Source organism: Pituophis catenifer, unplaced genomic scaffold, assembly GCF_029215685.1.
Source record: "Pituophis catenifer annectens isolate HBS135680 unplaced genomic scaffold, rPitCat1.0.hap2 SCAF_2, whole genome shotgun sequence".
Taxonomy (NCBI): domain Eukaryota; kingdom Metazoa; phylum Chordata; class Lepidosauria; order Squamata; family Colubridae; genus Pituophis; species Pituophis catenifer.
The window spans coordinates 94004824-94022020 of record NW_027256882.1 but is presented as its reverse complement, the minus strand read 5'-3'; the positions used below and the strand labels follow the sequence as shown (position 1 = coordinate 94022020).

Sequence of the window (17197 nt, the reverse complement as noted above, 5' to 3'; positions counted from 1 at the left end):
TTTTGGCCTTCTCAACTCCTGAACTCATTTTATTTTTCCCATTTAACAAAGCCATTCAAAGAATTTTTTCACAGCTCAGTAGTAGAGGGAAAGTTAACCAGAAAAACTACCATACTGTTGCCTCATACCCACCAAGATTTTGAAGGAAACTGAACAGAGATTATGAAAACTGGAGGCTGTACTCTTGGACCTATGGAAATACTGAGGCCAAGGAAAAATTAGCCATCACCTGTAGGGAAGCAGAGATTGCATATCTCTTGCATAAGATTGAAGTTTCCAGCGTCATAACTGCGCATCACAGCTCTTAAGGTAGCTTTCACAGTTTCCTCCCAGGAAGACATCTGAAGACTAAGAAATGCTAGTGTCAACTCATGAGAAATGTGGAACACCAGCTAGGAAAAAAAAAAAGAAAAGAAAATACAGATAGATTTTAAAGGTCTCAATTCATGGGAGTGGATGGAACAGCAAAAACCTATGAATAATTATCAGTTGGCTTCCATTATAACAGTTTTAATGTGTTATTTGTTACAAAGGGAGCTTGAATGAGACAACTAACGTAAATGAATAGGTGTAAGGAACTCGAAGAAAAAACCTATAGGATAGGCAGAAGGAACCTGGGATGTTTAGTAAGAAAAAAAGACAACATTAAGGGAGACATGTTACCTCTGTCCATATATACTTGGAATGGAAACAGTAAGTTAAGATCTATAAAATAATTGAAAGTCTATCTTATAAAGTTTGTGGGTTCTCTATATTTGAAGGCTTGAAGCTACATGGTCACTTCTTATGATTGGTTTAGTTGATTTTTCTGCACATTGCAGGAAAGGCTAAACTAAATCCTTTGTCCTCTGCTAAAATATACAATTCTATGATTCTAGACAGACTTTGAATTTGTCAGGAACTGTTGTGAATCCAATACAATTTCTTTGTGGTCCCTGAAACGCAAACTACCATTTGAAAATTATACTCACAAAGGACATAAACGAATTACCTGCTTGGGAGGTGTATTGCTAGTAGCAGGAGGGTACTCAAGAGTTCTCAGCTGCTCAAATGTGTTCTGAAACTGTTCAGGTGTGTTCATACCCAAAGCACTCTGCCATACATCGATAACCATTTCTATGAAATGGAGATCTTGATTGGTGGTCCAGCTGTTGTAACAAGGTGTGGATGGGCATCGAGTTCCCACTGGATTCTGTTGACTGAGGCACTTGTGAAGCAATTCATGAAGACAGAATACCAACCTTTGCCCCTTGTAAGTGGAAAAAAACGTTTTAAGGGGTCATCTTGAGAAAACATTTCTCTCAAAACATGGTAAAAATAAAACATATGTGTGCATATTTATTTGTATCCCATCTTTATTAAATAATTCAAGGTGGCAAACATACTCAATATACCTATTTTCCCCACAACAATAACCCTGTGAAGTGAGTTGGGCTGAGAGTGAGTGACTGGCCCAAGATCCCTCAGCCGGCTTTCATGGCTAAAGGTTTCTAGCCTGGTGCCTTAACCACTAGACAAAACTGTCTCTCAATTTAGTTGAAAATAGTTATAAGAATATAAACAAAGAGCTAAAAATAAATCACTCTAGAAGCAACAAAATATAAAGGTAAAGGTTCCCCTCGCACATATGTGCTAGTTGTTCCCGACTCTAGAGGGCAGTGCTCATCTCAGTTTCAAAGCCGAAAAGCCAGTGCTGTCCGAAGACGTCTCTGTGGTCATCTGGCCGGCATGAGCACGGAACGCTGTTACTTTCCCATCAAAGGTGGTCCCTATTTTTCTACTTGCATTTTTTATGTGCTTTCGAACTGCTAGGTTGGCAGAAGCTGGGACAAGTAACGGGAGCTCACCCTGTTATGTGGCAAACTCTTGTTGCAACAAAAACTAGATGGAGTGATAGAAATTTGATCTATATACAAATAAAAAGTCTGTATTAAAGAATCATTTTTATACTAACAGTATGTAATATTCAGTAATATCACAAATGTTTATATTAACTCAAGCTTTTACATATACAGGGTCATATCCAAATCTTTAACCCAAACCAGCCCAAACCAGTAGAATTATATGTTCACTGTTTTGTGGCTAGCAGACAGCATCAATTTCAAGATCTGTACTATCCTTAACCCAATGTATGACTGTTTCATGTTAGCTATGTCTGACATAAATAATGCTCACTGACCAACAAGCTCTCATGCTGCTGGAGAACCTCTTGTGCACCAACCCAATTCTTAGATGAAAGAAGCTCCTGGGCACATCTCAAGGAGAAGGACAGAGATAAATCCTTCTCTCCAACTATCAGAGCCAATTCGGCAGCTGTTTTAAGTGAAGTAATATCTCCTTTTTTAGCCAGTACTTTGGCAGCATCATAGGGAGAGGTAGCTCCAAGGTAACTGAAATGAAACAATTTATACAAAGAATTAAACTTTAATTTGGAACAAATTTAACCATTAAACATATTTATTTAATGCATTTATAGTTGCGCTCACAAGTTTACATTCCTCTCACAAAATCTGTAAGATACCAACAATTTTGTAAGTAAATATGAGTGACCTGAAAAAAACCACATTTTTTAAAATTTGTAATGTGATTCAAATTAAACTGTTAGGTGACATAAAATAGCACAATCATTATACAAGGTAAAGGTAAAGGTTCCCCTCGCACAGATGTGCTAGTCGTTCCCAACTCTAGGGGGCGGTGCTCATCTCTGTTTCAAAGCCAAAGAGCCAGCGTTGTCCGAAGACATCTCCGTGATCATGTCAGCATGACTAAACGCCAAAGGCACACGGAATGCTGTTACCTTCCCACCAAACGTCCCTATTTTTTCTACTTGCATTTTTACGTGCTTTCGAACTGCTAGGTTGGTAGAAGCTGGGACAAGTAACGGGAGCTCGCCCCATTACACAACACTAGGGATTCAAACCGCTGAACTGCCGACCTTTCGATCGACAAGCTTAGCGTCCTAGCTACTGAGCTATCGCATCCCTTTTTCATTATACAAAGCATGACAATAAAGGAAAGAATAAAATGGTCCTTTTAAAAACTGCATATTGAATATTTGGGCTAATAATACAGTATACACTAAAGCGGACACACACAGGTTGAGTTGGAAATGAAGGGTAACTATCCATACCTGTGCCTTAACAGTAATTATTGTCTGTGCCCTCTTCTCTGGTAGCCCTTCAAAGTATTGGAAGACTGCTATTGTGTCTGAGATTACTCATGTTCATGTTTACTTACAAAATGGTTCACATTTTGCAAATTCTGGCAAAATTCATAGATCCTAAATTCTATGTCTTTATTTCGTCTCTTGGAAATACCTGCTTTATCCATTAATGTGCACTGAAGAGGAATTGAGAGGTTACCAAGTATTCTTTGCAATTCAATCTTAAATGGAAACACAAGAACTAAGATTATATTTTGGTTGTATTGTTTCCAGGGTCCAGTGATTTTCAGTTGGTAGAAGGTGCAAAACAACTGTCAAGTCCAGAAAAAAGTTAATGGTAATTTATTATGTATTGGGAATATAATTCTCAATTAATTCAAGGAAGAGTGGTGTTAGGTTTGACATTACAAAATTCCTTAGAAAGGAAAAATCTGGACATTTATAGCCTGATTGAAGTAATAAACAACTAGTGCACTTTATCCTTCTAAAGGTCATACATAACACAGTAACTTGTATTATTTATTTCTTCCTATATCTTATGTTGCCTATTTGAAGACTCCCACAGAAAAACACATTGTCTCTGTATTTAGACAAGAGATTGAGAGAATATCTTGCTTAGTAGAAAGGTACAACAATATATTGAAGAGATAATATTTTCTAGCAACTCATACCATTTGGCTGCCATAGAGTAATGGCCATCCTTCTCTAGCACTGCTGCCCAGGAGATGTACAGATCTTTTAGAACTGGGTCTTCAGGATGTAATCTAGCTTTGGCAATTACAGTGGCTTCTCTGAGACAGAAAAAGAGAGAAAACTAGTTTGAAATAAATCACACTGTTTAATATTAGCATACTGAACTCTTTCACGTGAAAATCAAGTTAAACTAAAAATAATTATTGTGATTATTTCCCCCATAAGATGCTGAAAGAATCAGCAAGGCAGCATCCAACCTTTGCTTATAAAGACAAATTCATTCCCAATTTATTTGTGCAACAAGTAAGCAAGCTGGTACTTTATAATTTAAATTAACAGATTATGACTTTTAGCTGAATATGTGAGTGAATTAGGATCAGAGAAAACTAATTACTGATTTTATTAAATGTGATAAAAGGAATTGCACCAACTTTTTTATAGAACACAACTACAAACATTTCTCACATCCCTCACCTAGAATATAATCACATGCTATCAGCTGCCATTAAAATGTTTTTACCAAAAGACATTAGAATAGAATAACAGAGTTGGAAGGGATCTTGGAGGTCTTCTAGCCCAACCCCCTGCTTAGGCAGGAAACCTACACCATTTCAGACAAATGGTTTTCCAATCTCTTCTTAAAAACTTCCAGTGTTGGAGCATTCACAATTTCTGGAGGCAAGTTGTTCCACTGATTAATTGTTCTATCTGTCAGGAAATTTCTCCTTAGTTCTAAATTGCTTCACATTAAATATATATCTTTGAAATATTCCTACTCATTGATTTACTCTGCAATTATATATTCCTATTTTTAACATAATTCCTATTATCCTTTCATTTTACAACCATTGTGCTCTTGGTTTTGCATTAATGGAAATAAATAAACAAATACCTCTACAAACATCACTGGATATGGGGAAGATGGGATCAAATGATCTAATGTTGATTCCCATATAAAAACAGTTGGAATGAAGAACAGTATTAGACTATTAATACAAAACAACTAGATACACACATTTTAATGTTAAATAATAGACTGCAGGAGAAATTAATAACATTAAACATGATCTTATATTGATACTGATATAAAATAATCCCTTTATAATGCTAACTATGCTATATGCTATATTCTGATTTACATGAAATCTAGATATAATCATTTTTTTCTCCAAAAAGAAAGATTCTCAATTCTATACCAAAACTAATTGAAACAATAGCACTGTAATGACCTGAAGAAATTATGAGACTTCAGTAGTTCCACAGCTTCATACACTTTATGAAGAGAAAGGAGATAGGAGGCAGCCTTGACATACTGCTCTTGAAAACACAACTGCTTTGTAAAAGCTTCTATAGTAGAGGCCCAGGCCTGGTAGCCAGCTGAAGGGAAGAGGGGAACAATAATAAATAAAGTAACATGGAGAGAAATAAACACATGATTTGTTATTTACATTCTATTTTTTTTTGTTCAAACATGGGTGGGAGGACCCTTCCCAGATTTCATCTCATTGAACCCATGAGATATATTTGGCTGGGAGAGATTGACTACAGAACACCCACTGAATTCCAGGGTCAACTCCACACTTGAACCTGAATTTCCCCAATCCTAGCCTGACACTTCTGACCATTTCCACTGCAGCTACTTTGGCCCTGCAGTATAAAACCAATGTAAGATTTTTAAATTAAGGAAGGGAAGTAGTTTAGAGCAACACATCATTTTTTCAGTATTGCCTAGTATTGGATGCCAAATAGCAAGATTTTCTTCAGTGTCATACATACCCATTGGTGAGATGGCCACTAGTTGATCTGTCAGTTCTCCCCTTTCTGCAGCTGATTGAAGAGCACCTCTAAGATCTCCTTTCCACAACATGAGTTGTTGAAATAGTTCAGGGTGTCCATTTCCTAAATGACTTTTTCCTGTGGGTGGAACCATTATGTTGAATATGCTCTGAACAATGTGCACAGCAGCAACATCAAAAAGCAACAAGAAAATCCATAGACAGCTATACTTTGCAACTCATTCTGTGTTATTATTTCTTGCCTCAGTTTAAGAATGCTTTTGAATTCAAATGACTATTTATGTAGTTTTTATTTGCTATACTGTTCTATAAGTTTTAAGATTTCTCCCCTAATTCAACTGTTTTCACCATTTCAGTTTTCTTTTCCTGATAAAATTAAATCCTCCCTTTTTCCTCACAGTAACAACCCTATCAGTTGAACTATTCTGAGAGTTATTTTCTTTCTTTCTTTCTATTTCATATTTCTAAACTGCTCATCCTCCTATTACTTGTATCTTGTCTTTATTATGTTTATAAATAACTCACGCTGGAGAACATATCCAACACACCTTCCTCCTCCTATTTTCCCCACAACAACAATCCTGTGAAATGGGTTGGGCTGAGAGACTGGCCCAAAGTCATATGCTGGCTTTCATGATTAAGACAGGACTAGAACTCATTATCTGCCGCTTTCAAGCCTGGTGCCTTCACTGGCTCTCAAGAGTTAATTGTATTAAATAGTTAACTGTTAAAGATTAATTAATTAATTAATTAATTAATTAGTCAATTGTGCAAAGGCACCCAGTGAATTTCTGTGGTTGAGACTGGATTAGAACCTGAGTCTCCACAATGCCAACCCACCTTAACAATTACAGCACTGTCAGTGTAGTATTAATTGCCTTTTGAAAAACACAATCGTTATCTAATTAGAGGTCATTCATAAGTGATAATTCAACTGAATTAAAGTAAACCCCCCCCCAAATTAACAGATGCAATTTTAAGTATCTGATTACCCACTACAGAAGTCACCAACATTCAATTAAAATTAGAAGCAGCAGGTATAGTATATTTAAAAAAATCAAATTCTATCTGAATATGACTTTTAATTCCCTCCCATGATCACCAAAATAACTCAACTTTATGGAAATAGAGACCTATATGATGGTAACCTGCTGCCAGGATTACTTCAGAGCAGTGGTGGGTTTCAAATTTTTTTACTACCGGTTCTGTGGGCATGGCTTGGTGGGCATGGCATGACTTGATGGGCGTGGCAGGGGAAGGATACTGTAAAATCTCCATTCCCTCCCCACTCCAGAAGGATACTGTAAAATCTCCATTCCCTCCCCAATCCAGGGGAAGGTTACTGCAAAATCCCCATTTCCTCTCGATCAGCTGGGACCTGGGAGGCAGAGAATAGATGGGGGCAGGGCCAGTCAGAATTTTTACTACCGGTTCTCCGAACTACTCAAAATTTCCGCTACGGGTTCCCCAGAACTGGTTAGAACCTGCTGAAACCCACCTCTGCTTCAGAGCCAATACTGAGGAGGGTTCAGAGATGGAAGAGAAAGGAAAAGGAAACAACGGAAGATATGTTGGGCAACAATGAAACTCCAGAAAATAACTGAGAATACAGTGAAAATTTCTGAGTAAACCCTTCAGAAACAAGATCGAGACTGGAAGGCAAAAGAAACTCTAACATTTGGTTAAGGATGTTGTGAGATTGGTTAGCAATAAAATATGCTTTAGAGCAGCATATAATTTGAAACTGTTTGTGTTGGTTTACTGACTGCAACTACAGCTTAGTGTTGTATCCTAATAGAAAGTCTTCTTATGTTTTCCTGGTTTATTGTTAGTATGTTTGTCCTAAGTCACTAACCAATCCACAGCGGTTCAAGGCAAGAACAACTGAAACAGAGAGAAAACAATCCACAAACAAACAATTGTTTTATCTGGAAAGTGATGCTGGGTTGTTCCAACAACTCATGGTTATGAGCCATAGTTTAACAACTCATTTTTACATGCAAATATTACATCCTATTTACTATTCATCCTTACCCAAACCAAATGAAGTGATTAATGATCCAAATACTAACCTTCTGCTTCCATCATTTTATATAGAGCAGGTCTATCTGTGAACAGACCCAAATGGATAGGATCTTTTGAAGAAGAGGTCAAATCTTCATTCAACTCTACCAGGAAAGTAACAAAGATTTATCACATTTATGATCTTTGTGATGAAAGAAAGGTGCTTCCTATAGCTTAAATAAATCTTAACATATACCGGTATATACGTTAATTTATTTTTTCTTACTGCAAGAATTAGCAGCGTTGTGTACCCTGTTCTGAACCTGCTGCTTCTGGCTGCTTCAGAGTTCCTCTCCCAATCTTCTGCGTATGTTCTGCCACTAAATCAAAATGTTTTCTATGTACAGGTGCTCATATGACTAGGTTATAATGGCTTCAAAGCAGCTATATCAAGCTTCAAGAGTCCTGGCTATGCTGACTACATGGTGTGAACAGATCTTCATATATTGTTCTAAAAAGGAGACTTATGCATACCCAGATAATTGAGACACTACATAAATATGTTCTTCCAGTTGAAATGAAGTCAAAGTGACATCATGCTTGGGGGGAGGAAACCATGCTCTGTTTAGTTTCCCAAACAGAGTAGATTGAAAAGAATAAGAGGTATCTAGGGATGAGACTGCTAGGGATGTGGTATTAAAGCCTTTCCCAATTAAGATTACTCTTTTCCTCCTGGACTGCAGCCAAAAAGCAGTTTTGATAAAAAGCACTTGGTAAAAAGCACAGAGACCTTTTTACTCTTCTCCTCCTGCAATCGTTCCAAGATCCCTGTTTTTGTTGCAAGTTCAAATCCTTGCTGCAGGGGTGGGTTCTACTTACCTTTACTACCGGTTCGCAACGGGAGCATGTGCACTTCTGCGCATGCGCAGATCACCCATGATGATGTTGTGGCGGATGGGCGGAGTCTCCCACCGGTTTTACTACCGGTTTTATACAACCGGACCGAACTGGGAGCAACTCACCACTGCCTTGCTGGCAATCCAGGCACTGGGTCAGAATAGGTTTCCAGCCTCAGTTATACACTATGCCATTTTATTTTTTGTGACATACAATTTTCTCATACTACTAATGGAACTATGGAACAAACATGGTGTTAATATATTCTGCTATATATAGTTTGAAAAAGCCACAAAATCAGGCTAACGGACTATTTAAGATATGAAGTTATCATTGTATGGTGCATACTTCCTGTCTTACCTCTGGAATGTAAGAAATGTGCTAATCTCAGACAGTCCTGGTGCAGTTCCTCCTTTGACCTGTGGTCCATAGATGTGCTCAGAGGCAGGATCGATCGAGGCTTTTTTCTCTTCACAGAAATATCCGCTCCTGAAAAGAGAGTTGCTACAAACTCATATCCTGACTACAACTGCTGATCCCTATGCCAAGACTTTGAAGGATTATATATAAATAATTCTTTATTTACAAATAATGTGTACAAACCTGGCTTAACTGGATCCTTCCTTATGGGTAGAGTTTTAACCAAAACAGAAGGTTTCAGGCTATCCGGGCCATGGACAGATGGTGGACAAGTTGTTGAATCACTGTCAACTGTGGTGAAAGAACAACTTAAATTTGTGCAATGCCTACAGTAATATGATTCTGCTACAAACTACCACAGAGAAACTATAGGAGGATAAAATAGATATGCAGTATATCTTTGTTTATATAAATTCATTAGCTCTATCTGTCAATGTAACTGAAAACAAGGAAACTGCAAAACAAGGAAGCTGTCACTGAGAGCTAAGAAAAGGCTATCCTCTCAGTAACAGCTACTCAAGCAAGGTTTCAGAATTAAGAAAGAAAACATGATAACGGGACAAGTCATCTGTTTTTCTTAATCTCTGGCCCCATTAGATAAAGAACAGTGTTTACTTAAAAAACAAACATTATGATTTGAAGGAAGAAGAGACCAAGAGATTCTACTCTGGCTGAATGTCAAGTATTTGCCTTTCTAGAGGTGAGCAATAAAATAGTCATCTCTCATAATCATGTTAAGTTTCTATAGCTTAAACGCTATTCTCCAGCTTATTAAGACAATTACTGTAGCTATGATTAGAGATGCAGACTGTTATGTACCTTCTGTGGAAATTTTCTCAGCTGTCTCTTGCTCATGCTGTTCCTTTTCTCCTTCTGGGTCAGAAACCCCATTGTCTTCCAAGGGAGATTCTTTCATAGTTTCACCAACATTTATCCAGTCATTTATATTCTGTGCAGAAGCCAACTTCCCCAAAGGTTTCTTCTTTTTCTTCACTTTCTGTTTAACCTGAGTGCTTCTTTTTTTCTCTAACTCAATACTCTTCTTACCTAATAAACAGAAATGCTTTTACAGGCTTTAGGGATTCCTCTTAATCTTTTTCTTTCTTCTCTTATACATACTTTTTGATTCTTGGCAGCTGCAAGGATGACTCCCTGCAGTTTTCTAAGAAGATTGCCATTGCCCATTTACTAGGACTGAGAAAAAGTGACTGGCCCAAAGTCACCCAGGTGACTTTATGTCTATACAGGGCTAGAACCCATGATCACCTGGTTTCTAGCTTGATGCTTTAATCATTGCACCAAATTGGTTCCTTTGAACGGATTACAAAACATGAAATGCATTACAAGAGATAGTACATTAGTTTTCTGCTTTTTAAATTTTATTTCCAAAGTTTGGGGGAAAACAATATTTTGGAGGCCAGAGGGCACATTTAAACTTGGGAAAGGGCAAGACAAGGACAGCAGAGAGGACAATGATGCAAAATGACAGTGGTTGAATCACATAGGAAGGGAATGAGATTTTCTGTTCCTTTGTTTGAATCAGAGATTTCCTTAGTCTTTCTATTTGTCAAGACCTATTCTACAATCAACTATCCTTCTGGTTTTCAGGAATCATGGTTAGATGGTGCTTGAAGAGAAATTTATTTATTTATTTAGCTTCCCCCATCACCAAAGTGACTGTGGGCCACAAGCAAAATTTTAAAATACCCCCCCCAATAAAAATAATTGTAGATACAATTACAATTTGGGTTCCCCCAAATGAAGGAAATGTAAGGAGAAAGAAAACGGTCTGTGCACATGCACTTTAGGAGATTAATTTCCTTTTAATCAAAAGAACTGCAGTTGGAATATGCTCTCTGTTCTCCCTGCCTCTTCTATGAATATTGCATTTTTAGGAAGCTTTAGTTCTTACTAATTCTGGAATAAATATACTAAAAAATGATGACTAAATAAAAGAACAATTATATATAATCTTATAAAGGAAGATTTATAATATAATTATAAACCTTTGGAATTTTTTTTTATTCTTCTTGAAATGTCAAAGTATGAATTAATAATTTACTGACCTTGGGGAGGGCGAATGTGCTCTTGCTTTAAAGCTACCCATTTATGAACAGAAAAGTCATCACCCCCAGTGTAAATGGACTCTGTTTCCACAGGTGACCACTGTGCGCAGAGCAGACGGCCTCGGTGTCCCCTGTAATTGTGCAAAGGCTCTTCTTTGAGAGCATCCCAAACCTGTGAACAAATGTCTCATCAGTCCCACATGGTTTTCCCAGTAAAATAATCTCAAAAGACGTGATATTAAATTAAAATTAGATAATACTTACCTGTATTTTTCTGTATAATGTTCTAACTAACCTTTACATGCTTTTTACCTTATTATCTAGAGGGCAATGTGTCCACTGCAGGTTTGTTAAATCAGGTGAACCCCCAAATCTATTCTATTTCAGGCCACACAAATCAATTATTTGAAAAAGCCCATATAAGGCTCTAATCCATCACCTCTATAAGCTTGTTTCTAATTTGTATTATGCTTTTAAAATTTGGCTCCCGCTTTTTATATTTGTACTGTGGAGGCCAGATGACACATTCAACCATGGTAAGGACAACGGACAGGACGGAATTCACTCATTCACTAAATCTTTCATAGTCATAAACATATACAATGACAAATAAAATCCTGCACATTCTGCTTTTAGGTGGCAAAAGCTTCTACCTACATATTCCACAGAATGACAATTTATGCAATGAGTGTCCTGAATTTCCAACAAATACAAAATGCAGTATGAGAATCTGCTTTTCCAAATTTGGCTTTTCCTTACTATTTTTTTTTTTTTAATCAAGGCATTCTTAAAAATTCTATCTATTTGATTTGATTAGATCAGGGGTTCCCAAATTCTTCAGCTCATAAATTCTTTCACAAAGTTTCAGATTGTTCAACCCCAAAATGTTTATTATATTAATTTAACAAATAGTACTGTAACTATATAATATTACTGCACAATAATAACAATAGCAATAGCACTTCACAGAGACAGCATCTTGCCCCCAACAATTTGGGTCCTCATTTTGCCAACCTCGGAAGGATGGAAGGCTGAGTCAATCTTGAGCCTGGTGAGATTCGAACTGCCAAATTGCAGGCAGCCGGCAGTCAGCAGAAGTAGCCTGCATTACTGCATTCTAACCACTGCGCCACCACGGCTCTTAATGGATCCATCCACAATAATGGATAGTCCCATTGATCCTTGTGAGGTTGATACTGACCTCTTTGGAGAACCTGGGATTAGAATAGGAAAAATCCATTAAAATAAATCCACAAGCATTACCTGGGCAGTGCCATCATAGGATACAGATACCAATCTTCCATCATGATGTGGACTCCAAGACAAACTAGTGATCTTGGCTGTGTGTCCAGCCAGAGTACGAAAAGGCTCTGTGATTATTACAGGTTTCTCTGGAGAACTCTCTAAAGAGAAAACATAATGTTTGAATTAGCTCAAATCTTACAACTTACTTTTTATATAATTTTAAAACATGTTTAGAACATTAAAAGTAATGAATACAGGAAGCCAAAGAGAAAAAAGAAACAACAAATAATACAGAAAATTATAAAGAAAAAAAAGATGAAATAGAAGAAAACAATTAAGTATTATTTCTGCATTGGATCTTCCTGAATAATATTCTGACCCTTTTCATCAAGAGAACAATTTTCCCATTGTGGACTGGCTATTTTACAGGAGGTAAAGCTTAAAACATGTTTTACTTTAGACCTGAACAATTACACGTGATCTTATTCAAAATAATATAGAAGAAGGTGAGAAATAACAGTTTAAACAGTGACTGGTGGCAAGATCTGGAAACATAGTCACCTACAACATTCTTGATATTATGTACATAAATAGTAGCATTATTTGAGCCAGAAGCTATCATATAACTCAGTTCTGGTTGTGTCCCATGGTCGTGATGCCAACGGATAGCATTGATAAGTTTATGATGTTGCTGGATGGTACACAGCAGTTTCAAATGAGGAGCCTGAAGTATTTCAATTGATCTGCAAGATTAAAAAGGAAGTATCAGTTAATACAGAAATTGATGGGAGAAATAAGAACTTTAATCTCTGTTCTCCAAAAACAATTCATATACATACATTACAATCCCACCCTGAATATCCTGCAAATTGGAATACTTTATTACAATAACACAGCCATCTCTATTTGTAAATATGCACATATTTTTGATATGTTATATCTGCTTGCATGATATGATAATTTTATGAATGTAGGGATGCCTTAAACCATGAAGTATGATGATATAAAGATTTGGCAAATTTTATTCCGTGACATTAAAATGGAATGGTATTAGATAAGACATAAAAAGGGCTCAAATCAGATAGAATCCAATTATTAACCTTTTCAATTACATATTAAAACAGTGACAAGTCAAGAACATATAGTCAGGCACTCAAACACATCATGACATCACTATCAGTCAAGTTTCTGGAGATGTCATTTTGTCTGCACATACTTTATTTGCTCATATCTATTGGGGAAATTTCTCTGTGAACTAAGTAATTACTGGTATATTTTTTAAAAATCACTGAAGAATTTTATGCTGAATCTGTTGCCCTGTAAAGGAGTTCAAAAGGTAATCTGTCATAAAATAAAAGAAATGAGAAAGGCTGGTCAATATACTTGACTCTCAACCACTATACCTGCTACTAAATGGCAAATTAGCATTGAGTTAAAATTTCAGCACATACCCATCTTCATTACCAATAGCCAAGAGAGTACCATCTGGTTTCCAGCTGATTTCTGTATGTGCTGGTAATTTGTGCTACAAGAAAATAAATAAAATTATAGAGCATTAATAGTATTGACATCCATTCAATAAATAATGTAAAAATAGTCAACTGAAGGTTTTTAGGGAGAATAGAGGAAATCAGGGAATTGTATCAATTTTTACAATAACCTAGCACAGTGTTTCTCAACTTTGGTAACTTTAAGACATGTGAACTTCAACTCCCAGAATTCCCCAGCAAGCCACATCTTAAAGTTGCCAAAGTTGAGAAACACTGATCTAGCAGTTACTACCAGACAAAGGGAAAAAACAGCTTGATGTGTAGTGGTCAAGATATTAGACTAAAATCCTGGAGACCATATAATTTAATATTTCTTTAGGCTAGATAACTGGTTTGGTGACTTTGAATCAGTCACATTCTCTCTCAGCCCAACCTACTTCATAGGATTGTTGTTTTGAGAGGTCAGAGCATTATGTACATTGCCTGAAATTATACAAAGTAAAGGCATATATAAAAGGAATAAACGAAAAAAGCCACCATATAATTTGTTTATTTAAATTTTTGCAAAAATTAATTGATTTTTTCAGTCCACAGGCAGATATAATTTTTCTAAAATCTTAAATCAGTCAAAAGATTGTACTGTATTTTTCGCACTATAAGACGCACTGTACCATAAGACGCACATTAGCTTTAGAGGAGGAAAACAAGAAAAAAAATCTGCCTCTGCCTCCCAGCATCCATCCGGTATTCATCTGGCTAGCGTCCTTGCAGCAAACAGCCTGGTCAACTTCAGCACGTTATTGCAGCCCCAGCACGTGGCTCATCAGGGGCTCTACTCCGTTGCGCCCACCACCGGTCAACTGAGCTGAGCCTCCTGCGACGGCGGGAATGCTGGAGCCTTTGCTGCTGAGCAGCTGATCGACGGTTGGATCGGCCTCCTGGAATACCGCCAATCAGCTGTTCTAGGTGGCAGGGATCGCTACTGCCGCCAAATGGTGGTGGCGATGGCAGTGAACGGAGGTGATCGGCAGCAGTGAATAGCGGCAGTGATCCCCACCTAAAACAGCTGATTGGCAGTATTCTGGGAGGCTGATCCAACCACCAATCAGCTGCTCAGCAGCAAAGGCTCCAGAATTTTGGTACAACAGATAACATAGTGATTTGATATAATGAAAGTTCCATAATCAGTGGATCTGGTCAATCTACTTGGAAGGCTTTTAAACATTTTCTGAAGTTATAACAGAAGAATGAAACTTTCAAATGTTTAAAAGTTTTAAATGTTTAACAGATTTCCAGTGAAGATGATGATAGAAAAAACAAAATAGTGTCTTATGCTTTAAAGATTGCTTGGGAAATTCAAGGCGGTATTGAATTTATTTATTAGAATTTTTATTCTGGTCTTTTCTTATAGGCTCTGAGTAATATATGAAAGTCAGAACTGCTAATCTGCTCATGAAAGTCAGAACTGCTAATGATTACTAGATCATAACTGTACAGTAATAGCCTATGTCCACTGCTGCCTAATGCTCTCACTAATGCCTATGTATTTTGCTTCAGTTCTACTTTAATCAATGGTTCCTTTTTTCCAACCATTTTTCTCCCATTGTTTCCTTAAACCTGTATTTTTCAGACCCCTACCAACATTCCATTTTGATTAGTTTATCTAACATTTTGTTCTCTTAAGTAGTATATACAGGTAGTCCTTAACTTACAACAGTTCATTTAGTGATCATTTGAAGTTACAACGCCACTGAAAAAAGTGACTTATGACTGTTTTTCACACTTATGACTGTTGCAGCATCCCCATGGTCATGAGATCAAAACCTGGACACTTGGCAACTGACTCAAATTTATGTCCTAGTCATGTGATCACTTTGTGTGACCTTCTGTCAAACAAAGTGAATGGGGAAGCTAGATTCACTTAACAACTAGGTTACTAACTTAATAGCTGCAGTGATTCACTTAACAATTGTGACAAGAAAGGTCGTAAAATGGGGCAAAATTCACTTAACAAATGTTTCACAGAAATTTTGGGCTCAATTGTGGTTGTGAGTCGAGGATTACCTGTACTGACCTTAACAATGCTGGGAAATTTCTTCATAAAATTTAGTCTTACTGGTTTTGTTTAATTGTTCATTGCTTATGCTTTGCCTTTTATTTACATATAATTCTTATAAGCAAACATATTTCAAAGCATTTTATTTTATTACTTGTTTAGAATCAAGAAGCTGAAACGAGTTCTAGGAACATCACATGATGCATCCCAATCACTTCATCAGCAAATTCTAGACCTGAGCAAATTGGAATAATTTTTATCAGCAGAATGTTGCATGTAGCAATTAGTAATTGTTCTTCAGAAGACTGGTAGTCATCTTAAACAGAGCTGCTAGGGTACACTGACTAACACAATAAGGCAGAAAAGTTAGTTTGTGTTGCCACGCATAATGCCACATTGTAATCTTGAATATGAGCTATTACCCTTCTTCAATCAAGTTCAGTTCTGAACTTTTTGCTATTCACTTGTGAATTTCATGCCCCATAGCTTCTTAACATTCTGTACCAGGACTTCTTCCTTACCCATGCTTTCTACCTGTCTTAAGATTTTAATCTCAGTCTGACTTCTATCTATTTCATTACAGATGGTGAATTGCCAACAGCCCAATTCACACAAACCTGAGCATTCTATGTCAGTGTACAAAAGTTATTCTGAAATCAGACATTACTTTTTTCTACTTGAAATATAATGCAGATGGAGACGTAACAAGCAATTTTCATTCCTAGGTCAAAATTCTTACTCACTTTGATTGAATTTGTTTCCCGAATGAGTTTGTTGATATCATGAGCTTCTCCATTTAGATTCCAAGGATTATGTTGGAAAACAACTCCTTCTCCCGCGCAGCTATACAAGGTTATGGAAGGTCTATCACCATCTCCCCCTAAAATAAATAAGAAAACAATTGTTTCTTATGCGTGCATATTTTAATGTAATCAGTATTTAAAAAATCTAAAACTTATTATTTTAAATATGTCTTTTATTATAATAATTTCATCAACCTTTATTGGATCAAAGCACTATCATGCAACATAACTGATGATTTAAATAATCAAATTACTGCAAAGAGCAATGGTCAATTTGAGTATTCCTGATTATGATTATATTATAAACTTAATAAAGTTTGAACATGTCCACCATGTGGGGGAGAAGATAATGCTATTTCTAGAGCATTATCACAATATGTGGACATGCAAAAACTATAAATAAATTTATATGACTTACGTAAAGACAGTGGAGGAACTGGAGGTCCCCAAACTAAAGTATACACAGTTTTCTTATGGTATGTGCTGGAGACTTGTGGAGGCCTAGCAGGAAAAGATATACAAAATTGGCATCATTTTTTTATTTTTATTTATTATTTATTTTAT

General features: G+C 36.6%; 1 protein-coding gene across 1 annotated transcript in view; it reads right to left on the bottom strand.

The window, feature by feature from the left end:
* Positions 1–17197, bottom strand: part of GEMIN5 (gem nuclear organelle associated protein 5) — a 30656-nt gene that overhangs the window by 3197 nt on the left and 10262 nt on the right. The window contains exons 10-25 of the mRNA XM_070937180.1: positions 17052–17134; positions 16574–16710; positions 13736–13809; positions 12846–13027; positions 12303–12442; positions 11040–11211; positions 9793–10020; positions 9157–9264; positions 8914–9042; positions 7725–7820; positions 5633–5770; positions 5086–5233; positions 3835–3954; positions 2180–2390; positions 992–1249; positions 230–392 (exon numbers count right to left, since the gene is read on the bottom strand). Of these exons, the coding sequence (XP_070793281.1) occupies positions 230–392; positions 992–1249; positions 2180–2390; positions 3835–3954; positions 5086–5233; positions 5633–5770; positions 7725–7820; positions 8914–9042; positions 9157–9264; positions 9793–10020; positions 11040–11211; positions 12303–12442; positions 12846–13027; positions 13736–13809; positions 16574–16710; positions 17052–17134 (2387 nt within the window). The remainder of the gene's footprint in view (positions 1–229; positions 393–991; positions 1250–2179; positions 2391–3834; positions 3955–5085; positions 5234–5632; positions 5771–7724; positions 7821–8913; positions 9043–9156; positions 9265–9792; positions 10021–11039; positions 11212–12302; positions 12443–12845; positions 13028–13735; positions 13810–16573; positions 16711–17051; positions 17135–17197) is intronic.